The sequence below is a fragment of the Geospiza fortis genome, unplaced genomic scaffold, assembly GCF_000277835.1.
Source record: "Geospiza fortis unplaced genomic scaffold, GeoFor_1.0 scaffold54, whole genome shotgun sequence".
Taxonomy (NCBI): Eukaryota; Metazoa; Chordata; class Aves; order Passeriformes; family Thraupidae; genus Geospiza; species Geospiza fortis.
The window spans coordinates 3,265,265-3,290,844 of NW_005054301.1; the positions used below are offsets into that span (position 1 = coordinate 3,265,265).

The following is a 25,580-nucleotide window of genomic DNA, read 5'->3' on the forward strand; positions in this document are numbered from 1 at the left end:
CTCGCCCCGCTGCTATGGCAACAGGCCGGGAATGCCTGTGGCGCCGCCGCCCCGCTCTCCGCTCCGAAGCGCCTGCTCTGCAGACAGCTCCATTGTCTGCCGGACACTGGTCTTTCCATCGGCTTCCAGCGAAATAGCCTCTTCCCGAAGACAAAAGGCTCGGCACAAAGAGATTGAACCGGGCTGAAAGTTTAAAGGGGAAAATGAAAATCCTCTTAACTTGTGTTTTAACTGTAGGGGAGAGAGGAGAAAAATAATTCTGGCTTCTCTAAGTGATAGTTGGTGATGAAGGAAAGGGGTCATAACTAGGTTTTGTTGGGATTTGGTAATTGCTTCCTGATGCATCCTGAAACTATTCACAAGGAGACTGGCTCACCCGCAGGACTGTGGCACGGTTTTTATCCCTGCACAGTCAGGCTGCTGCCAACTGACAACTGTTCAGATCATGTAATGAGAGATCTGGGTTTCAATTTGCTTTATGGGTGAACCGCTTTTCATATCCAAAATCATGAGAGTTAATCCCAAGAAACAGTTTTGTTTAGATCCAGCTCAGAGAACTCAAGTGCAGATTTGCCAAGTGTCAATAGATACCTTGTTTTCTAGTTTCCCTCTTATGTTGTGGTGTGGTGTTGATGGAGAAATTTAGGGGGGAGGATACTGCTGAGTTAGTAAATACAGGATTTAATCTTGCAAGCTGTCAGCATTTCTCGAGCATTAAAATTGTGGTTCAAATAAACACACTCCCAGTACATTCTCTTTTCTTGTCTCAAGCAGAAACATGCTTTTCTGAAGCCAGTGGGAAGGCAGAATTCTCCTTCATGACTTCAAGTGCTCATATGTATGTTTCTGAACAAAGCTTACAAGAAATGCCATTCCATGTGAAAAGTTAAATTCAAACCTTTCCATAGGGTGCCTATCCTTGTCCACATGACTGGCCTTTTTGTTTCTACCATTTGACCTTGATGTGACCTAGATGAGTGGTACAAATCTGCAAACTGAAGAGACACAGTGCAAAAGATCAGAATACATTACATTCCTAAATGAATTTAGATATTTCTTCCAGACTTGTTAACCTAGTGGAAGTCTGCTGGTGGTAGTGGTGGTACTGTCTCATCTGACAGCTATTTCTGACATCTTATATAAGTCCTTTATCAAGATAGACCAGTGGATGAAAAAAATTTCTCTTGCCCCCATTTTCCTAACATACTGAAGCTATTTTGCAGCATTATCTCATGACGAAAAAAACCTCTTTTCCTAGGACATGATCAGTCCTTGAAATGGTAGAATAGAATGCTCACCAGTGAACTGAGCAGTCATTCTTGTCCACAGCAATGTTGTTCTTCTTAGATAACTCCTGTCAATTTCCTCCACCCGTCAGTGCCACTGTGTAAGATACTGCTTTTGGGTGTTTTGGTTATGCATTAAGCGTTGCCCGTTTATTTCTTGAATGTTCATTTGATCTTTTTGTAGGAGTACATTAAAATATATATCTTGTAATCTGAGTACCTTTTGTTTAAGCTCAGTGAAGTCCTCATCTTATTATCCCATGTTCCTCATTTCTCTAATCCTTGTTGTTTCCTTTGGGCAGACCTCAGTTCTTTCAGGACTCTTCTGCAAAATCTCACATGGCCCTTCAGAAAGCTGAGCTTTGTTTACAGGGCACAGCAGCTGTGGGGGCCCTGTTGTTTTCCTTCACATTGGTCACATTCTGTGCTCAGCTCTTGTCTCTCCGGCGCTGCCACCAAACCAGCTGCGCAGTTTGGTGATAGAGGCAGTAAGGCTTCCTGTCACACTGTCCATACCTTTTTTTTTTCCCTCCCTAATCTTGTCCTGTACCCTGAAGAGATCTGTTAGGTCCCTTCCACATTTCCAGAATGTAGAAGTCTATTTCCACTTAGCTTTCTGTGGTGTATTTTGTACAGGGATTGTCCTGACTCTCAGAGCTCCATCCTATCCAGTCTTAATACCCTGCCTAATTCCTACTTCCAGTGCCTCAGGACAAAAATTTTTGCGATTCCTTGTTCCTCCCGTCTCTGCATTCCCAACAAAGGAATGGTGAGCATCATTTGGGGATGAAATAGGCCACACAGCTAAGACTAGGTGGTGATGAGGGTTGCTAAAACTTAAAAATTATAAAAGAAATCAGCTGTCTGAGAAGTTATTCAAGACTAACGTTCAGAAATTTGCACCTTTTATATACTCTGTGTTTTGCCTCCAGCCAGAATCATAGCTTGGATTGAAGATGCCTGTTAAAGATGGAAAGATGGAAGTTTAAAATCAGCACAGAAGAGTGAAGTATAGGTTTCTTCTTCACTTCTCCCCGCAGTGCTGTGATAACATAATGAGTTACATCTTTCCATTCTACTCGTGTAAGTCACTTTTGCTTGAACTTTCACACTTAACAGAGTCCCATGCCTTTCTCTTCACTGTAATCACACCAACCAATGGTCCAGGGGAGGGAGGAAGAAATTGCTTGTTGGATGATTTCTAATTGGCTGCCTCTGTGGAGTGACCCTGAATAATCCTGTGTACCATGGCAGCTACACACATACATACAAAAAGGAAAAACAAAACTCCAAATGACATAAGATAGGCAACAGCCCAGTATTTGGTTTTGTTGATTTCCTGCCATTGTGAATAGCTGCACAACAGCTGGGGTTTTATGGTGGGAGCCTGGACTGGTTGTGCTAAAGGAGTCTCAGGCCTGGAGCAGATGAGTGCAGAAAAGGGGGAATGGCCTCATCAATCACAGCAATATATCGTAAAACGAGCCAGTCTGTCATAGCAGCCTCCCAGGCTGGTGGACAGCTGCCTGAGGCTGGAGATGACATGCTGATAACACCACAGGATGATAACAAGACTCTCACACTTGGGCAGAGGGCTGTATAGCAGGACAATTAATTAAAATGTATTTGGATGAACAAACTGGAAAGTTTTCTGTCTTCCACCCTCTTTGGGAGTCCTTTTGTTATATGTATACGATGAGTGAGCTGGGTCAACTCTGTTATTTTCCAAAGTTGGCTGAAGTTGTTGATGGTAGGTTGTGCTCATCAGACTGGCAGGACAAGCACAAACTCTGACAGCACAGCTATGCTTTTCATAACACCCTCCAAGACAACCCCTGTCGCATCACTTTTTTTTTGAATGGGCAAAAACTGAGATCAGTATCACTGTAAAGGAGGCTGGAGTTAGGTTATCACTAGTGGGAATATTTCTTCCTACTATGTTCTGTCTCTGAATTGTCGTGCTCAACATATATCCAAAACACATCTTTAAAGGCCTCAAGAGGTGAAAACTGGCAGTGCAGCATCCTGACTCAACCCTGCAACCACTTTAGCAACACCCCAATATGAATTTTGAAGACAATAACAGAACAATAACCAAATAAGGTGGTGCCTATCTCACTGTAAGAAGCATGTTTCACAATCTATAACTGCAAGCATTTGCTTTCCAAGGTCTTGGTAAACCTTTTTCGCTTGCCTCTAAATAGTGTGGACACTACCCTGTTTCTTAGCCTGTGGGAGGAGCAAACAGGATGAAGGAAAAGCCCAGCATTTCTCCTTGCAGTTCACAGCCAGTCCAGCATGTAAGCATTGAGCCTTAGCTGTTTACTGCAGTCTCTCCACCTTTCTCTTTGTTTTCACCCAGATACACTTGCTTGCAATGGCCAGTGCCCAAAGAAGTACCTTGACACACATAAGTTAAGTTTTGCTCAGCCGAGGGCCACAGCTTCTACTCTCTGCAATTGTTTTATTCCCTACAGGAGCTTCCTTGCTTATTCCCTTTATCCATTATGGTTTCTAGAAAACTCACAGGCTTTCACATGACTTATGATAGCCTATTTATCACATGACAACAACCATTAACACTTCCCATTACATCAGTATTTTTGTTTTGCTACAGAGAGAAAACTTGTGGAGCAGAGGCCGTAAATTGCTAGCTGATGGTCACTTAGACAGTCACATGGTTCAGATTAGCACTATGGACTTTTGCAGCCCGTTCCTATGTCATATTCTTTGCATCATCCTGCTTCTCAGGCACCTTTAATTACTATTTTTTTGTGGAGAGAGTGGATGGATGTTGAACTGGCAGGTGCATCTTCAGTGGTATCTATGTGGGTCAGGCATTGCATGTAGATCATGTCCTTTTTGTTTTCTCACACTATTTCTGGCCAGTTACCTTCAGTCCTTTGTGTTATGTGTCAAAAATCCCTCCAAAATTAAAAAAACACAACTAATTGAGACGCACGTGGCTTTGTTACAGCTCTTCTCACCTTTTTACTGAGCACCTCACCTGTTAGCTCATAAAACTTCCCTGTAGCCTGGAGCTCACATCTGCCTTGAAGCAAGAAGAACTGGCCAAACTGGCTACTCTCATGCAGTTACATGGTCTCCTTGCATTTTAAACAGAAAATGTTTGCCTAACAAGCTACAGGGGTGAAAAGTATTAGCATTAGGCAAAAGTTGAGCACTGCTATCTTCTGTGATTTGTAGCTATATGTCACCTGTGTTGTCTGTGAAACACATTTATCTCCACAGTTCACCAGGTAACTAAATTATTAAAATACATAACTGAAATTGAAGTTTCCACAGAATCTTACATTAGAAATTTCTAAATGGGTCTTCAGGTTTGGTTTAAATATCAGCAGTCACATAACTTGTAAATCATTTTGATAGTGCTCAGGGTAAAGGTAGTGTATAAATATGAGATTACCTCTTGACCACATGACCTGAGATATGCAGACAAATCTGGCAGACAGGATGTGAGCTGCTGACTTGATATGATATAAAACTTGATCCTGGGAAATGCCTCGGGCATAGGAATGAGGAAGTTATTGCTACTATTTTTAAATGTTGTGAGGGGCCAGTAGTGTTTGCAGTAGTGTTTTTGAAGATGTAAAATATCCTGTCTCTTTCTAAATGATGTGCAGTGTTTATTTGTGTAAGCAGGGATTGAGCAATGGTACAGGCTTATTCAACATCCCTGTGTATTGACTTGTCTTTTTTTGCTAAAGAATCAGCACAAGACTGAGCAGATAGCTGGGGTGACACTGGTTTCAGCCATGCATGAAGTGTCCACCTAGGAATCAGAGAACCAGTTATTTTGCATTGACTACCAAGTTGTCATCAGCTGATGTTACCATTTGTGGTCACTGCCAGTACAGTTTCTGAACTGATGGACTGACAATAGCCAATCCAGTGCTTCAGCCACTTAACACACATGATGGTCTCCTGCCTTGGATTTTCCCATAGCTATGGGAACATTTCTCACATTTATTCAGCAGGGCCAGACTCCACACATAGAGCAGCAGCCATTTGAATCCATAACTCAAGGCTTGAGGCCATAGTGTGTTGCTTTGCTATCAAAGGTTATGCTGCTCAGTGGGACCCCAGATTCTGAAGGGATGCAGTAGCTGGCACGTTTCCACCTGTGGTCTGGCACTGCAAATGAGAGACTTGTTCCCTGTGGTATTACCTCAGGTACTCAAGACAAAACTAACAAGGTCCGCAAACCTTTGTATTTTGTTACTGGTTCACCATATATTGCTTGAAAAGTTATGGCATAATGAAGTAATGTATTGTCTGTGTATGAGAGATTTAAGTGATTGCCTTTTGCAAAATAGAGCTTGTTCAATGCATGGTAGCATCAGCTCCTCCAAGATGGATTGGGATTATCTTTGCATTTATTGGGCTGGCTGCAGATTTATCCTTCTTGCCAGATACCAATTTCATGAAGCATCCTGGGCTTGCAGACACATTTCTCTTTCCTTACTCACTCTAATTTCTTCATGAGGTCAATAGTCTCATCTCAGTGGCAGTTCCATTATTGAAGGATATGTTGTATGTACTGTGGATTAAAATCAGAGAGGGAGGCAGACATCTGTGGAGAGAAGCAAAGTCCAAAGTACATTGAGGAAAACTATCTTCATTTATCTTTGCCAAAGTACCTTTAAAGAAACTGCTTTTGAAAAATGTTGTACATGTCTTGTTCTTCTTTGCTCCTTGAAAGATGAAGTAGCGTGATTCATTCTTCTGCAGAGACTCTCTCATTCTCTTATTGATCTCTCTGCTGAAACAGGTTCATTTGGTGTTTTCCAGCTCTGCTCTGTCCTGTCACACACAGGCTTTGCCTTGCCTACCCGAACTGGGAGTGTAAGTATTCCCGTGGCAGTAGCAATGACTAAGTCCAGGGTGTAGTCACTGTCTTGGTAATCTCTGGGCTGAGCACACCTTGCTGAGAGCTCAATTAGATGACATAGTGGTAAAAATATGTCAATCATATCTGTGCCATGTCTTCAGGGGTAGAAATGAAGGTGCTTTGTAATGGATCTTGTAGGCATGCTTACTTGATAAGACAATTACTTTATGAATATACCTGTTTGTTTAATAGAAATAAGTTCTCGGGTAGAAGGAGGAGGTTTTAATCTTTTCTCCACCACTTAGGTGAGCTCTGTTCACAACTTGAATCTAATTATAAGCAAATACTATTATGTCGCATGTAGCATGTGAATTCTTTCAACAGGCATAGTGTTGTCAAAATCTTGTAAAGATCTTGAACACTTCTTCCAATTATATTAGTGTTAATGTACCACCTTCTGGCCAGCTAATGGAAATACATGAACTAATCTTCAGGAGCTTTCCTGATCTGTGGCTCTCAAATGAGCTAAATCAAAAAGCCTCTTTTTCTGTAGTAATTCTGGGACCCATTCACTACCATTGTGTTACACAAGAGAAGAACTCCACTCTTTTAAGTATGTAAAGAGAACAAAAAGTGTTTTCCTCAATTTCTTTTTTGAGTAGCCATACTTACTAAAAAAAAAAAAAAAAAAAGCAAGCTATGTTTAAGTGATAAGCAGTGCTTTTACTTGGAGTATGAAATGATTTCTAGCTATGACTAGGGGAACTTTATTCCCTTTAAAAGTAACTGCCTCTTACATGTAATTCCTGCCTGATGTAAAGATGTAACAGTTTATTCAAGACACTAACAACCTTGTCCATTATTTTCATGAACTATTGGAGTCTACTTACATGAGTTTGGAGTCTATTGTTCATATGATAAATTGGTATGAATTGGAGACACAGGCACTTACACTTTAAAGCTGTATATCTCTCTTTGCTGCAATGTTCTGGTGATTTTTGGATAGGCTGTGTGCTTGTTCTTGACTGTAATTCTGTCTAGGAATATTAGTATGCTAACTTCCAAGTGTTTACAGGCTAAAAAGTGAGCAGTAGATCTGGAAAGAGCATTTTCTGAATATGGATATTTTCTGCACAAATCTAATGTATCAGTTTTGTGCACAATGTGTTACAGATGCTTGGGGTTTTTTTAAGACTAGACAGACACATTCTGATTTCTTAGGGCACTGCATAGTACACACTACTGAACATGAAAGGAACTTCTATAAAACTGTAGTTGCAGCCAAGATCTGTACAAGAGAAAGGGAAGTTCACTGTACACAGACTATGAAATATTTTTTCAGTTTTTCTATACCATATGTGACACGCTAGTGGTACAGAATTTTTTTATGAACCAGAGTTTTAACTACTCAATAAACATAACACAATAAAAACACTGAGTATTTTTAAATTAAATCACTCAAGAAAGTTCTACATTACAAATTTTGTTATCTTGAACATTTTTTTTATTCAAGGAAGAGTGAAAGGACTCTGATTGAATTAATTAGTTTCTCCAGTTGAATAAAGATAAACAGAGAAGAGGAAAATTATTGATAGCTTCCTGCATAGTGCAGTGAGACTTGCAGCTGCAACTACTGCTGTTCTGGTAGTATGAAACCAGTGTCTTAATGGTTAGTTCAGTCTTGTTTGTTGGGAAGATGCTCTTTTCCTTCTCCAAGCAGCAAGGGGTGGTGTGACTGGAGGGGACACCAGGCAAATAATTCTGGGCAGTGAAGCACTGTAAGCACAAATGCCTGAAAGGCAGTAGTCCTTCTTTCCCATAAGCACAGGCTTCTGTCTAGAAAGATAATTGTTAGAAAAAGTCAGAACATCAATGGAAAAAGTCAACAGAAGCTTCTAGGGTCATTAAATACAGTATGTAGAGGACTGTCCTTTTCAACAGTTTTGCAATGCATGGGTAGTCTGTAAAGGCTGTCCTTGTTATTGCTTTGTATTGCTGTGGCTTGAAAAATAAATTGGTATCATTCACCTTCATATATAATTCTCAATTGTAATAACCCTTAGAACTTGGTTGATGTGTTTTGTCCTTAGATCAGAAAGTTGGGTAAACTTACTGGAATGAGAGGACCAGAATATCAAGTTAGCCAAGACATTATAATGAGCTCATGGCAGCACTTCGGCTAGCATGAGTATTCCCTATTTCATATTCTAAATGGTAGCTGAAATAAAAATTCAAATTGTCTGTTATGGTTGAGGCAGAATGGAAAACAAGCTCATCTTTTTTGGGAACTGGTGGCAATTTAAATAATGACTTAAAATAGTTTGGTGGTGTTGTTGTTGTAAATTATGCTCAAATCACAGGTGTACAGCTATACCACAGTGCTACATTTTACATTTACTTCTTGCTTGTACTGAAGAACAGTGATTTGTGTAAAACGTGGGATGTCTGGGGGAAGCAAAAAGCACAAATGCCAGCACTGCTGTGTCATGTAGAGCAAACATGGTGCAGTTACACAGTATAATTTCATGCTGGCTGCTCATTTTTTAGAGCATTCTGATTCATTAGCTCAGTAGGAAGAAAATGGGAAGAAGATCATTACATTTCTTAACACTGAGAATTTGTGCTCATTTTGGAAAACGCCTTATTACCGCTACAACAATCCTGGGAAGAGCTGGGACTGAAATAGTGCACTGTGATACAGTTTTCTAGGAAGTGTATTGGCAGAGCCTGAGACTAGGAAAATAGCATTGAAAGGTTCCCTGTCCTGAGAGAGGATGAGGACAGGTTCCACAACACAAGTCAAAACCATGTTTTTCCTTATCCTAGCATATATCCCTAGATCACAGCTTCGCTAAGAGATGTTTCAGAGACATCCAAGGACTTTCAAAGTCTTCCACGCTGGGTACAACAAAGAGTCTCTTTGCTGAACACATCCTGGGGAAAAATCACACCTGGGCACCTTTTGTAGTTCCATCACCATATCCCATGTGCTTTTATGTAATGGCAAATGCACAGGCAAGTATGTGGGGACAGATTGCAGATGTGCTCTTCCTCAGTGTTTATTCCTCTTCCTACTGGATTATTCTCTGGAGGGAAGGATATGGGGAGAGAAAAGGGAGGAAAAATGTAACAAGACTGAGGGAACATTCCAGGCAAATAACAGAAGATAACTGTAGAGAAGAAATGCATCCTGAAAGTTTAGAGAGGGAAGTTTTAAAAAATCACTGTGACACGTGGTTTCTCCTTTAGGTCATTGTGTTGGGATGAGATCAGTACAATCATTGCTATCATTCCTTTAATATGTCTTTCTGGATGACTTTTCTGTGTTTAACTGTGTATCTTTTAATTGATTCTTGTCAGACTCCTCAGCATTTTAGCCAAGTCTTTTGACTATCTTATTCTTGCCCAACATATGAATAGGCCTTCCTTGAGCGTGCAGACTCTGAGGGTTTTTTTGAGGAGTGAACTAGGTAATTCCAGAATAATTAGCTGAAATTTCCTCCCCTCCCCTCTTTTTTTAAAGATAACTCCTCATCTCTCCAGGAAGATGAAGAGATAGATATGGAGGCTGTCAACTGGCAGCTGAACAACACATCCATGAATGGCCATTCATCTACCCCAACCACAGTTCGCTTTCCCAGCTGGGTGACTTTTGATGACAATGAAGTCAGTTTTGCACCACAGAGCCTTTCTCCCTTGAAAACAGATACCCCACCTGCAGAAACACAGGCTCCAGATGTTAACTTTAATCTCACTACGTCTTTAAAGAAAAGAGAGCGTCCTAAAAGTACATTGGGAGACCTCTCCAAAATTCAAAAACTAGATCTCTCTTCTTTAACCAAGCTGCCTTCTGTTGAAACACCACCGTGGAGTGCTACTAATCCCTTTCTGGATGAATCTCTTCGAGATGTCCAACCCTCACCCATCAATCCTTTCAGCTCATTCTTTGAGGAGCAGGAGAGGCGTTCCAAAAGCTCTTCTGTCTCCAGTGCTCCAGCCAAAAGCCAAAGAGACTCTCTCATTATTCTCCATCAAGAGCCTGATACCGTCAGTTTCCATGAGGCAAACAAGACTGTAACGCACACAGATGCTGTGGAGCAGCTCAAACAGCTCCAGATTGGAGACCCAGATGGTGTGAGCAGTCCTACCTTGCCTGATGATGACCCCATGATGCCATATGATCTGGATGCAGCTTTATTTAACCTGGCACCAGCTCAGCCAAAGGATGGATGGCCAATGATGCTGAGGATCCCAGAGAAGAAGAACATTATGTCATCCAGGCACTGGGGACCAATATATGTCAAGCTGACTAACAGTGGATGTATACAGCTTTTTTATGAGAAGGGACTAGAGAAGCCTTTTCGGGAGCTCAAACTTGAAATCAATCATGAGATTTCAGAGCGCAAGCTGCAGAACTACGATGAGAATGGAAGGATACATAGCGTGCGGTTGGATCGCACAACATACAAGGAGAAAAAGAAGTATCAGCCTAAACCAGCCATTGCACACACTGCAGAGAGAGAGCAAATTATCAAGCTTGGGACTACAGATTATGAAGACTTCCTTAGCTTCATCACTGCTGTGCAAGACACACTGATGAACTTGCCAGCTTCATCAACAGATCTGAGCACGGTGGGACTGAATTATCAAGAAGAAGAAATCACTGTGGATGTCAGGGATGAGTTTCATGGCATCTTGGCCAAGGGAGATAGTGTGATTCTCCAGCACAGTGTACTGACTCATATCTATGTTCTCAGCTTCCTTTCTGGCCTGGCAGAATGCAGACTGGGCCTTAACGATATCCTGATCAAAGGGAATGAAATAGTTGCAAGGCAGGATATTATGCCCACTACTACCACTAAGTGGATTAAATTATACAGCTGCCGCTTCCATTCATGTGTGGATGAGGATGTGTTTAATAACTCCCGTATTATCCTGTTCAACCCCTTGGATGCCTGTCGGTTTGAACTGATGAGATTCAGGACTGTCTTTGCTGAGAAAACTTTGCCTTTTACTCTGAGGACAGCTGCCAGCATCAATGGTGCTGAGGTGGAGGTGCAGAGCTGGCTGATGATGTCCACGGGGTTCTCTTCCAACCATGACCCTTTAACTCAGGTCCCTTGTGAAAACGTGATGATCCGCTACCCCGTGCCAAGTGAGTGGGTGAAGAACTTCCGCAGGGAGAGTGTCCTGGGGGAGAAATCTTTGAAAGCCAAGGTGAACAAGGGAGCCACTTTCGGATCAACCAGTCTGTCTGGTTCTGAGCCAGTAATGAGAGTAACTTTGGGAACTGCCAAATACGAGCATGCCTTTAATTCCATCGTATGGAGGATAAACCGACTGCCTGACAAAAACTCAGGTGAGTGCCATATACAACCTCTGCAGCAATAAACTAAAACAAATTATGTCTTTTGAAAGATAAGAAATACTGAGTTTAAATGGTGAGAGATATATCATCCTCTGTAGTATACCAAAGGGCGTAAGTTAGTTGCATCAAGTATTTGTCTGACCATTCATTGTAATAGTTTTACGTATACTACAAATATAGCTAATGATAAAAATAGTGTTAGGTTTCCAAGATGCAAAAATATGCGTTCTGACTCTTCTTGGAGGTATTTAAAAGAGGTAGTACTTAGGGACATGGTTTAGTGGTAGACTAGATTTGTGCTAGGTTAATGGTTGGAATTGATAATCTGAAAGATATTTTCCAGTAAATGGTTCTGTGATTCTCTGATTATGAAACCTAGGCATCAAACATCTGTGTGTTCAGTACTGGGATTGGAAGCAGAGCTTTTTCATGTAACTTTCAAAAGCAAGATTCTATGCTGTGGGGCTGAATGACAGGATCAGATATATTGCTATAGCTCCAGCACATGTGATATCTTTTCCAAGCATACTGGGCCCATGCTACATATTTCAATGCATATGCCACAATTAATGCCTCTGAATTATCTGAAATGGGGATTGTAAGAGAACAGAAGACATTGCTCAACCATTAAAAAAAAATAGACATTTCCAAATACCATTTTGTAGCTATGTATCTGTGATCAGTGCAGACAGGGAATTACAGCTTAAACCTGAAGAGAGAATACCAACGTGAAACCCACTTTGTATTTCTATCCCAAGTCTTTGTATTTCTAGTAGCATTGTCATAATTAAACCTGAAAATTATGTAGGCAAGCTACTGTTGCCTGTGGCCATTTCTGCTAGTCGTTCTATTTGATGTCTGTCATCCATGGTGCACAATAAAGCTGGACAACTCAGGTTTATTCTTAGTTGTAGTGAATTCTACTTCTTGACCTGTCTGATCTAGAATTTTACAAATGAGATGGACTTTTCAGTATTAATGCTGTAGTAATGCATCTGGGCCACAGGGAGGGTTTCAGTGTTCCCTGAAAGAAAGTTCATTGTGGTACCAGATTTGGCACTCTCTATATGTTTTTCCTGAGTTTGAGTGTCAGCAAAACAGTGATCCAAATGTCCTCATCTTTTGGATCATGTTTCAGCCCAAGGACACCAGTTGACACCACGGGTTACAAATTTGGAGGGATATCACTGACAAAAGGGAAGGCTCCAGGTTTGCTGTAGACTGAGGTGGAGGAAGAAAGAGCTTGGAAACCTGAGAGAAATACAGCAATGAAAAATTCACCCCAGGCTGTTTATGAGCAATAACATGCTTATGAAGAAAATCTCAATATGCCATCTGCATGGACTCTGGGAATGAGATGCTGTGAAATTGAGCCTTCTGTGGTATCTTCTCTGCAAAGATCTCAGTGTACCATACAGACATCACAGCTGAGGAAACTAAAGCCCTCAGACTTTAACACAATCACAGAACATGCCAGTAGCAAACCAGGAGAAGAGGCAAACCCCCTGTCTCTACTGCCTCCTGCAAGGTGATGCTGCCTTACTCATTGCTACTCTGAGGAAGATACTGATCTGTGCCTCTTGTTTCCTTCTTTCCCATTGTGACTCTTTATTGTATATACACTGTGACAGGGGGAAGGAAATACATTACAGATTTGTTGCTGCTGTTGGACCCCTGCCACAGAGCATCTATCCATCAGTGTCATCATGCAAAACACAGGGCACTTGGTATTTGTTTACATCCTGAGAGGAAGAGAGTGTCCTCACCCCTCCGGTCAGATCAGATGTTATTTCAGGGAAAGGAAGAGCCTTGGAAACACTGTCTTGGCCAAGACACATGAGGTATGTGAAAGGGAGGGAATCCCAGAGTGATGACAGGGCAGGCCAAGTAGTTGAAATCTGACCTTGCCCTTCAGGGACTATTTCTGTTTATTGGTGGTACTTCAGCCGATGGTCTTTCTCAAAGCATATGGCAAACAAAGAGGTATATTAAGTGGCACTCAGAAGGATTCATTCCCACTCCCTCTTAGATTTGCCTGATGGACAACATATGCTTTTGTCCACGTGATAGTCATGTGGGATCTAACTACCAGCCTTGTGCACGCTTGGCTGTATCCAGCCCCATCCACAAGTCATGTAATGACCCAACTCCATGTATTTGCAAAGTTGTCATAAATGATACAGTTCTCAAGCATTAAACACAAAACTATGAGTCCACTGGCTCACACTATGCTCTCTTACTGTCATACCTGTAACTCGCCCCTAAGAGCACTCTGGGTCTTCCAAAAATATCTGGCCTGCTAATGACCTGCTTTTATGCCTGGGACTCCAGAGCAGAGGAGGAGTAGTGGCATCACATTGGAACTGAGGGAAGTGCTGCATGTGGTCACAGCCTGCAGCTCCACCTGCCTCCAGAGGCCACACAACAGGTCCACACTACTTGGGGCATATGCATTGCATGTGTGCTCCAGCACATGTGCCTGCCTGCCAGACATGCTCAGAGGAGTACGCATGTAGGTACACATTTTGGGACTTTCTGTTCATCCACAGTGTGTGCTCTGACACACAGTCCCTTGCAAACACAATCCCAGAACTCCAGAGGTCTCCAGATAGCCAGCTGGGCCTCCTGTCCTTCACTACATTCCCTGAAAGTGGACTGGTGCAGTCTCTGTGTAGAGTGAGGAGCATGACCCCCAAACCTGCCGTCCCCAGGAGAGCGTGTCCTGCCATAACTCACTGCTTGTATGCAGGTTGCAGCATCCTAAGCTCCCAGATTGTTAAGAATTATTTCAGCAGCTTTGCACTCTTATCTAAATTTTTTCTTTCTGTGCTTTCTAATGGGATGGGGCCCTTTGCACTCTCTCTCCCTAGGAGACAGTGTTATCAGCACTGTCTGTATTATTTTGTAGCCGAAGTATCTACTTATGACTGAATATTGAAAAGCATGTGACAAGTGAAGGACAGTGCATAGTCTGACTGTGATTTGACCTAAGGAAAAAAATTGGGACTGGATTCTACTGAGCACATTGCTGAAATCCACATAGCAAATATTTGTCCATTTTTACAGCTTGGTAAACTTTATTGCCTGTGACATATTTAAAATTATTATGAACAAAAGAGTTGATGAAAAATGCCTATTTGCAGGCTATTTACAGCTCCAGTTGCTGCTGGCTGCGCTTCACATGTTCTTTTTTTTTTAATCCACCAGTAGAATACTAGGGAAACATCCAAACAGTCTTTGATCATGGAAAAATGCTCTTTATGTGAAGCAGAGATGTAACATCTATGCAGAGCCTTGGATCTGGATTTGAACTTTATCTAGTTTGGCTGTGGATCCCAGGCATGCTGCCTGGAATACTTTCTGAAGTGGATTATATCTTTTAATCTTTTAATCCAAACATGTTGGGACATTTGGAGTGTCATGAGTCATTTGAAGCACATTCTCTCCAATCACAGTTACACTTGCATATATATTAATTATCAGATCCTTGATTGTCAGAACAACTGGTAGTAGCTCAAGGAAACAAGAGGTGCAAAACAAATGCAGTGTGTTGATTCCTCCTGATTTTACTAAGAAGGGTACCTGTTCACCTGTTCATTAGAGAAAGAGCTCTGAATGAGCCTGTTGAACAGTCTATAGAGGTGATGCCTCATGAGCCTCATGCGCAGAATAGTAATGAACACTGATGGGCTAGGTAATATTGCAGTAACTTCAGTGAAGGAGTAGCTTTCTTAATCTGTTCGCCTTGTTATCTACCACAATGAGCTGGTTTAAATTAATAACGTTCATATGAAGAGTTGAAAAGGTCAGCTCTCCAAAGCACCTGGCCTGCAGTGTGCTGAAGCCCAGTTGAACACTTCCCAGTGATACCTTCACACACATCCGCCCCCAAAGCAGCTGAGCGCGTGCCAGCTCAGGAGTGTCACAGGACAAGCTGAATGTTCTGCAGCTGTGGATGTGGCCTGCACCAGGGAACTGAGCCACTCCTCCTGGGCTGCTGGCATTCTCCACTCTGGAGGAGGGAGCAACCCACAGCAAACTGGAGAGGAAAAGCATATCAAAGCAGATGAGCAGGAAGGATTACAGTGAGGAGTCTGCTGAAAGTGGTACAGTGTGAGGAAAGAGATATGAAAGGATGAGAGAGCCTGAGACTGGGGGTTGGTTGCCAGTACTGAGTGCTGAACACAGATTTTTGGAGCCAGGTTTAGGCATCTTCATAATGCATTACCAGACAGCAGTGCTGTGTTACCCAGGGGCCCCGTGTCAGATCCCGACCTGCGCTGCCACCATGGCTGTGCTCACCACAGCCATGCTCAAGAACTGGCCAGGAGCAAAAGCACTGCAGTGCTGGAGGGCACGGTGAGCTCCCTGAGAGCTCTCTGAGAGCTCCTGGGGCTGCTGCTCTCCTGTGGTGGGCAGGACCCCCAGGGAGGCCTGCTGTGTACCACAGCTCTTGATCCAGGAAAAAGAATGTCCATGTATGAAAAGCCAGGAAGGGCTGTCAAACAGAGATCCTGGCTTGCTTTAGAACCAGGGCAAATGAGTCAGTACTCTGCTTGGGATAATTAATCCTGACAAAAAGCAGATGCATTTTTAATGCTTGCAAGAACTTGAGCCTCTATATCTGCTTGATAACTGCACCCATTCATTCATAACTTGTCTCCAGCTATGGTGCTGCATATCCTTGGTCTCTGCTGAACTGCACAGTCTGGATTTGCTGCACACACATTATTTTACAAACCTTCCAGCAGTGAGGAAACTTTGGCTAGACCATTTTGATATATGAGGCTGGCTCTAGATGAAATTCTTACCCAGACTTACGCTGAGTAGAATTTTTTTTCCAGTTCTGTTTCAGAGGTCACGTTGCAATGCCTAAGCCCTCTAAAGATTGCCTAATTTCATCCTATTGAGATAAGTCATACTCCTACATCTTGCTTTTCAGGCTTCAGTTAACAAGGCTGACTTTGGGCTAAGCAGGTGTATTCCATCTTTTCCCAGTGGGAACTTCTGGGCTTTCCCCATCCAGTTCTCTTTACTTGTCTACCTTCCTCCTTCCTTGTCTCCGTCCTGTACACCTTGCTGACCTGCATGGAGAAGAACTTTCTTAGTGAACAAGTGTTCAGGAATCCTAAAGCCTGTAATAAAGGCAGGCAAAGATTCCATTCATTTACTTATACATTCATTTACTTATACATTAATTTACACATATGTAGGTAATGGGATCCTTTCAATCAGAAAACCCTGTGTGGCTGTGAAGGCTTTCATCCTCATTTTGCAAATAGAGAAACTGAGGTAGAGACATTAAATTACTTGCTCAAGAGCTTAAGGAGTTGGCAGCAGTCAGAGAAAAAGCCGACTTAGTTTGACTAGAAGTCCCTGCTTTAATTTTTAAACATCACCGCTGTCCAGGAAAACAAAGAAGAAAGAATAATAAGGGTTATTTACATATGGCAGAGCTAAGCATTACCTCCTCTCCTTGCCATCCTTAATGACTAGCCACCTTGTCATGGGTTCCAGTGAGGAATAAATGGTTACTCTGAAACCTTGCACAAATTTGCTTTTAGAACGTGAGAAATCCAATACATTTTCTTCTGTTAAAAAGAGGGAAACTATTTCAAATAAACATCAAATATTTCCAAATTCTGTCTTTCCTTACTGTCATTTCACAGCATTTCAGAAGGATGTGCCACAATGTACTTAGCATGTGAAAGACACTGAGGGAATCAAGAGGACAAATACTTTTACTGTGCTTGATTTACTTCTTGTATTTTCACCCACTAAAAGCAAACTAGAGTGATTAGCAATCCTTTTGCATTTTGTTTAATTCCTTTGGTAACTTTAGCCACAGTGAAGCAGGTAAGACACTTGCTATGAACTAATTCACCTAGGGAGATTCTCAGTTTCCTGCAGCTTCGTGATGCTGCTTTCTCCTAGGCATTGTGTTTTGATTCATCTGACACAACTCTCCTGACTGTTTACTCTCTTTTTCCAGCTTCTGGCCATCCTCACTGCTTCTTCTGTCACCTAGAGCTTGGCTCTGACCGGGAAGTGCCTTCCAGTTTTGTCCGCTATGTAGATGTGGAATTTGACATGCCCACCACTTCTGCGTCCAAAGCCGCTGTCCGCTCCATCTCTGTGGAGGACAAGACCGATGTCAGGAAGTGGGTCAACTATTCAGCACACTACAGTTACAAGGTAAAACTGAGCAGTGCTAATCACCATGGTTACTTTGCATGCTTCATTGTCTTAAAAAGTATGGGCAGACAAAGAAAATACCATGGACAATAGAGGTGGGAATTTGGCTCATGCCAGGCTGTGTGCAGTAGCTACCCATGTGCAGCTATTGATTCATGGCAAATAAGCAGTGGATTATCTCAGTGAAGATGGAATAAATTTGCTTGGCTTGAACAGGAGTTCTGCTGCTCTTCCCTAGTGGGAGTGCTACCGTGGGAGTCCTACTGCAGACAAAAGAATCACAGTATTTCTCTGCTTAAATACTTCTTTCTTCTGCCTGCCCTAAGGAAAGGAGCAGATAGGAAAGTGCACTATGTATATACCTGCCAAAATATCTCAGTAAATTTGCATGTTAGCTGAATACTCAGCAGAGAATTTGGCATCCTACATTGCCTTCTTTGAGAGCAATGATAAAGAGATTCTGAAAAGATTCTCATGGCAAATATTTTTACTGGTAATTGTAATTACATTTTTAGTAGTTTCTTAAATTCCCTGGAGATAATATTTGATCTTCCTAAGTATCCCTTTTAAGAATTAAAACATTGGATTATTCCCAAGTTTTTGGAGATGAGGAAATTTAGAACCCAAACATAGATCCCCTTGGCCCTATCCCAATACAAATTGGTATTTGTAGGCCAAAGCACCTCTGAGCCTGAGGACAGCAGGGAATGTGCTGAGATTTGGGGTAGTGTTAGGCACTGCTTCAAGAAGCAGGCAGTTGGATTTGATGATCCTTATGGGTCTCTGTTCGAACTCCAGATCATTTAAAAAATCTCTTTTCTTTATATATCAGTCTTCTCAGAATTTATAATTAAGGCTGATTTTCTGCTGTCACGTAGGAAGCCACCTATCGTCTGCAGATTTTGTCCTGAGCTTGAATTCAGAGTACAACTGGAAATGGTAATGAATATAAAGTCATGTGAGTTCTCTGCATGACATTATCTCTTCTGGAAATTATTTCATGACACTGTTGAATTGTAGAACTGCTTAGATTAGACTGAAAATCCTTATAGTAAATAAAATCCAATTTTCCCTGATCCTCAGTCTATTTTTCCTCGCAGCCCTCTCAGGTCACCAAGAGTTTCTTTGCCTGAACACAAGAACCACCACTGAGGAAGATTTGTGAATCTTTTGTTTTCCTTTCTCATTACAAATTTTCTTCCTCTTTTTCTTCTACCAGGTTGAAATTGAGCAGAAAAAAAGCTTGAATGAGGATCTGAAGGGAGAAAGTACTGCAGATGTCAATGAATGTGCTACACAGTAAAGGAAGATCAGTCTGCAAGTCCCAAGAGGGGTGGTCAAATTGAAGACCTGGAAGAAAGGACTTGCAGGGCTTGGGTATTTTGCTTTTAAAAATTAGGGACTAGTACTTTTAAAATAATGCTCTGAAGAGTATAACTTTTTCTCTTTCTGATGATCCATACTTTGAGAAGAATGTGGTCAGGGTTTGTTTGGAGGGGATCCACGGGCTTTTGCTGGAACCAGTACAGTTGTACAGTAAAGTACAAGCCTGCCTTTTCTGCCTTTTCACCATTTAGGTTCTGCACTAAAGTATGGTCTGGCAACCATCTCAGCCACACCAGAAAATAGCCTTTATCTCACAATCTTGCCCTCCCACATTAAGCATTTTGCTTCCATGCCTTTTGGTTTGGCCTTTGACTGAATTGCTTCCTTCTGAACTGCCAAATAAAATTCAGGGAGGATCGAGTGGAAAATTATATAAAATCTCCTTTCTGAAATGGTCCACAGAGTGAAAACCCTGAGCATCATTCTGAAGAATCAACACACTCTGCATCTTAAACAAAGAGAGTGGTCTCTGTGTTGAAAGAGATGAACTACAGACAGGACAGCTGATCACAGAGCTGTACCTCTGTTCAGCCCTTCCTGTCTTATCCCTTGAGTGACATGTCACTGTGCACATTTTCACAGGGTTTGCACAAGTTACAAGAAAGCCTCTGCAATTTCTTAAAATTTTTACTTTGTAGTCTGAGCTGTTCTGGTATCTTGACTGAACATAGTCATGGCTGCTAGCAGTAGGGAATGTGTGTTACCATAGTGGAGGTACCAGAGGGACTTTGCTAAAATCAGATCATTCCTGCCTAGAAAGATATTTAAGGGAAAAACATGGGGGCTTAGTTTTGGGTTTGGGGCTTTTTTGTATGTTTTCTTGGATGGGAAAAATGGGTGGTTATTGAAAATGTCAGAACACAATTACTTTAACAGAAAATGTTGTTTGTTTTCCTGAAAATCTGTGGAAGTCTGTCCAGCACAATATTATTTTCATGTTCTATCTTGAACCTACAATATAAATAACTTGTATCTTTATAATACTCCCATTAACTGGGCTCCAAATCTCTTTCCAAAAATTAACAAGCTTCTATCATGGAGATTTTTTTATCCCAACTTACCTGGAAGTAATAGCAAGTCTTAAAACTTCTTTCTAAATAAAAATGCAGAAGATATAAATCACTCATTCACACGCATTTCAGAGAAAACAGTGTTAAAAGTACCGATTTTTAGTTGTTTCTATGGCTTGTGTAATATTTTGTCTTGTAATGTTAAATGTAAAGTAAGTAATTTATTAAATCATTTATCTTCTGAAAGGTTACTACTGACTATAAAATACACATTTGGAAAACTTTGGCAATGTAATTTAAAATAATAATGAATTAAAATGAAAGCTTTTTTATAAATTTATTTCATTTTACATTTAATATAAAAAAATTAATACACTCTTGATTTACCACTTTCACTGTGACTCCTATAAAAGTTACTACAATGTTAAAATCACAAATAAATAATGAAATTCGTTTCATTGAGCCTGAAACTGGTAGTTGTAGAATTTTAAATAAATTGTAGAGATCTTTTAAATGCCTTTTTTATATGCACCTACATTTCAAGCCTGCATCACCCTAGTGACACATACTTGGACAGGTACCCTACTGTAAATGGTGTACATGTAAATGGTGTAAATATGTAAAGTCTCAATCCTTCTAGGACTTACTGACAAGCCTGTAATACTCCACTGCAGGTAGCCCTTCTGGGCCCAGGATGCTCCTTGGAGCACACCAGTTAATACTAAGCATTTGCAACATCTCTCTGTAAATGGAAGAATGCTGTTAACTTTTATTAAGAATTTTGAGATCAATGGATTAAAATTTCTGATACTATTAATGATGACTTGTATAGGTTGTGAAATATTTGGGAGCACAGGGTTGAATTTGTGACTGATTCTCAGCTCTGACACAGACTGGCTGTGATGAGTTGCATGACAGCTCCTCTACAAAATTCACTCCTGTTCAAAGGCAGTCAAAGAATTTCTGGATGGTCTTCCTGCTTTTCAGTGCAGCTCCTAATGTACGGTTTCTGAAATCCCACCATCAAGAAATAAAAAAAAAAAAAAAACAAAAAACAAACTGAAGCATGTTACTGAGGAAATGTGAGAATGTTTTGTGAAAGAAATGGAGATATTTCTACTCTGACCTGCAGGCTGTGTCTGATTTTTTTTGCCTATTGCCCCTAAGCTCATGGAAACACAAATAAGTAATACAAGTTAGTACAGGTATGTCGTACACCTTAAGAGGGGAGAAAATAAAAGGAATATAATTTTCCATCACTGTTGAATTGTTAAACTATTCAGCCTCTATCATACTAGCGCCACAGAATATTCTATGTTCCAGTAAGTGAAAGATAAAAATACTGGACTTTTATGGATTTACTTAATTTCTGTACCACTTCATCACTGTTTCAGAATCAGTGAATGAAAAACCTGACTCTCATCTTTCTTATGTAGTTGTACACAGAAGTATTTCTTCCAGTCATCATGAACTTATGCAGGCAAAACTGGATAAGTGTTGTGGTTTATATGAAAGCCATTTTAATCCGTTCTTATCTCTGGAGAGATTTTTAGATGTACCTGCCACTGAATTTTCAAGTGTTAAGGATGAATACCCCAGCCAGAATCTCAAAAGATCTTAATTTCCTTATTTCCTAAGGACTGGACTAAGTAGTTTGATTTTTCAAAAGAGTGCTAATAACCAAAATCTTTAAGAAGTCTATTGTTGGTGTCACCAGGTGTCTCAACTGAATTATTTTTTCAGTCCAGCACCATTACGAGCATTGAGAATTTGAACACTGGGATCCTAAGTGCCCTTACTGAGGTCTCCACTGTTTTTTATTGGTTAAATAGTGCCAATTTCTCAGTGTTACACACTTGTCACATATGTACTTTATGTACATATACTCTTCACCTGTATGAGTATAGTAGCAATTTGAACAGACTTGATTGGAGTGAAGGGAAAAGATCTGAGAAGTTTGTGAGTTTGAAAGTAGCAGAAATTATTTAGATACAAGCAGTGCCTGTAGTGGGATTTTTTTTTTTTAATCATGCGGAAAAATCTCTCTAACTAGTTTCAGATTACTGCTTCTTTTGAGAAAGATGCAATCACTGTCCTTTGGTATATTTGAAAGCTTTGTAGTACTCAAACACTCCATGCAGGAAATGTGCCTTCAAGGTAAGCATACCTTTACTCCCTGAAGTGATTACCACTTTCAGTCCTCTTTCTATTTCTCACTAGGGTTTTAATATTTGTACTGTGGTAAGACTTGAGGTATTGTATGGAATTTTGCCTAGCAACATGAAGTATCTTTGATCACAAGGGGTAAAGATGAACAATATCTCCAGGCAGCTGAGATTATTTTAGTTAATATCTCTTACATTTATTAACTATGGACACTCTGCTAGAAAAGGAAAATGGATGAATTCATCTGAGAAATACTAAAACTGACTGATGTTATTTTGGTTGTTTTATTTAGATTTAGATTTAGTCTTCTTATGAAGGAATCAGATACAGCAGTATCATTATAAACACTGCAGAAATAATCTTCCTTCTCTGGTGGGTTGCTGGCTGACAGTTACTTGATAGGATGTCCAACATCCATCCACATTATTTAGTAGCTGCTAAAACTCCCTCTTGAACAGTCACCTCCCAGGATAGACAGCAATTGCATGTGAAAGAGCATGAAAGCAAGTGGATAAGGTGGAGGTGCTTGCTCTTTTGCTTGCATAAAATTCTCAGTCATTTCCTTGGCCCTTCAGTGCACTAATCAAGTCCTTGATAGGTCACCCTTCTTCCAGTTGGTGAAAAATTTCTTGCAGTGACTCTTAGCTGCTTGTGTGCATAGCTGTATTAATCTCTGGAACTGACCAGCACAAGAATTTACAGCACACAGAGATCACCTAATGGATGAAGTACTTACCCTCTTCTGCCCCTGAATTTAAATCTACATCATGACATGTCTAAGATACAAAATTTTGTGTGATAACACGTACAGCTCTTCCTAATGTTCCTGTTTTGTTCAGTCAGCCAGCCACCCCTCACACATTCAGCCATCCGTCCTCCCATCCGTCCCACCCTCCTCCTCTGTCTCTTTCTTTCATACTTGCAATTTATTCTTTGCACTATTGACATTGATTGGTTTAATTATTATTTTGTAACATGTTCCTACCTTCTTATTTTGTAAAATAAGTAAGTCTATACACTGGCTAACTTCGTAGAAGTGGTTTATTTTTTTTCTTTGTATCAGTTGAAATGGGATGTCATGTTTTTGTTTAAACTACATGAAAATTTAAATAAATGTTAAGATGAAACAGCATATCCACACTCACTGTGAAATTGAAGTCGTATGTGCTGTATATTCTGATAAATCAGAGGTCTTGAATTCAGAAGAGGAAAAGGAATATTTTGAATGGTATAAAGGACAACAAAAAGTAGAAGTTTAGAGACTACATACAGAAAAGAGATAACATCACTTGATCAGGTAGCTTGAACAATAGACTGCAAGGGAAATGGAGCAGGCCTAGAGCCTGAGCCACATAACAGTTTGAAGTAGTACTAACATAATATGGAAGATGGTCCAGCATTTAGAAACAAAGTAATTGAGGATTGAAGCCTCTACTCAGTGGTCTCTTCTTTGACCACTAAAACCAGAAGTACCTGAAAGAGTGAGCAGAATGTGTTTGCAAAGCAAATATCAGGTCTGAAGTATGTAGAGTCCTCTGCTATGATTCTCTGTGTTCTTTCAAAGTTCAGTAAGCCATGTGTCATTTCATACATCTCTTCTCTTAGAGTCACTGAGACCCACTTCAGTCTTGTTTTTCTCAAAAAGCGTTCCTTGTATCAGACTGAAGAGCTGGGCACTTTGCTTGGCCAAATAAAATCAGATACTCATCATAAGTGCTGTTCAGAGTACTGCTCTGAGCTCAGTACAACTGACAGTAAGTCAACCATTTTACAGTATCAGAAAATGGAGGTACACAAGGTATGATGCCTCATATTTGTTACTTAAGAGTAAATCAGGTCAGCCAGGAGAAACAAGGAAAGTTAAGATTCAGTAGCTTTTAGTACTAAGAGTTTTTTACTACAGTTCAGACACTCAGTGACTTTTTGAAATGAACATATAAAATTGGGATGGTAGGATTTTATTAACCATGATAGCTTGCTAATATGCGTAATGTTTTTAAAAAAACATTTTGGAGAAAAAAACCCAGACATTTTAAAACCAAGGAGCTAAGTTCCTTGGCAACAGTGTAGTCTTTAGAGATAAGCCAAAATAACACCCTACAAGAGATGGGGAGGTCAGAGTGCCAGTGCATTGTGTACCCAAACAAAAGACATCACTGGAGGGAGATAACGCAATGTGGAGAGGAAAAAAACCACAATTTTCTTTCAGTACTCTTAGTTGCCATGATTGGCCACCCTGGCTAGTCCAGATATGTTGTAAATGTTTAAGACAAAAAGTGCTGAAGGTCAGCTGGAGATAAAGCAAAAGATGGAGCAGCAGCCCACTGTTTCAGCTTAGGTGCAGGTGTGGGTTGCAGCAGATGTGTCTGAAAAGTGAAGTGCACCAGTCCCAGAAAAAACTCTTTTCCTCTTGGTCACAGCATCAGAAGCCTAACAGCAACTGCTGTATATAAAAAACTAATTAGAATAGTATTTTATATGGTAGCTATGAAAGGTGTCTTTCTCAACTCTGAACAATGGGACAGCAAAGCCTGATGGACAGGGGTGACTGTAGTACTGCCTTCAGTAGCACTGGGGTAATTCAACAAGTGCCAGACACATGCTGGGGTTCAGGAGGTCTGGGCAGACTGGTCCTTCCCTGGTTGGGGGCCTTCTGCAGCCTCCCAGTTGTTACTACCCCAGGAGCTCTAGATAAACTGGGAGCAGTCAGCTCAGCCTAAAGAGCTTTTGAAGGAAAAGGTTGAATACAGGCTGAATACAGCTCAAAGTAACTTCTTAAATTAGGGGCCTCTTTTGTAAAGGTTTTCCTGATGCAAGACTGAAAAGGAGAGCTCAACTCCTCTGTGGAAGCAAACAAATTTGCTAGGGTATGGTCAGTTCAGTAATTGTACTAATACAGAGAGTCCTCAGATTGAAAAGGAATGAAGTGGGAAAACTTCGTGTCAGTGCACAAATGCAGGCAGAGTAGCAGAGTTCTGACTTCAGGCCAACCAAAACAAAAGCAAAACTGCAGACAGTTTTCAACTGAGATTAGGAGTTCAACTGCTGTGGTATCCCCTGTGCCCATCTCCCTGTTATCCAAACCTTGTTTCTCACTGCAGCAGGCAGCAGGTTTGGTTGATTTTTTTTCCCCACACTCTTACAGGCACCCTTTGCTGTGGCTCTCAGGAAGTGACGGTGCAAGGGGAACACGCAAGGAGTGCTGGTGGCAAAATGGGATATGCTGAAGTTACGATCTCAGCAGAGAAAAATGTGTGCTAATACCTCATGAAGTCCTGTGACAAGTCAGGAACTATGCAAAAAAATGTGACTTGGGG

The 25,580-nt window shown here is 40.9% G+C and overlaps 1 protein-coding gene across 2 annotated transcripts in view; it reads left to right on the forward strand.

Annotated features, from left to right (window-relative positions):
* Window positions 1-23,390, forward strand: part of STON2 (stonin 2) — a 66,811-nt gene extending 43,421 nt beyond the window's left edge. The window contains exons 2-5 of one of the 2 annotated variants that reach the window (XM_031065430.1): window positions 2,219-2,369; window positions 9,662-11,497; window positions 17,499-17,701; window positions 18,921-23,390. In XM_031065430.1, coding sequence (XP_030921290.1) covers window positions 2,342-2,369; window positions 9,662-11,497; window positions 17,499-17,701; window positions 18,921-19,004 — 2,151 coding nt within the window. In that variant the 5' untranslated portion in view covers window positions 2,219-2,341 and the 3' untranslated portion in view covers window positions 19,005-23,390. The remainder of the gene's footprint in view (window positions 1-2,218; window positions 2,370-9,661; window positions 11,498-17,498; window positions 17,702-18,920) is intronic. The other variant, XM_031065427.1, reaches the window with a different exon arrangement.
* The last annotated feature ends 2,190 nt before the right edge of the window (window positions 23,391-25,580 follow it).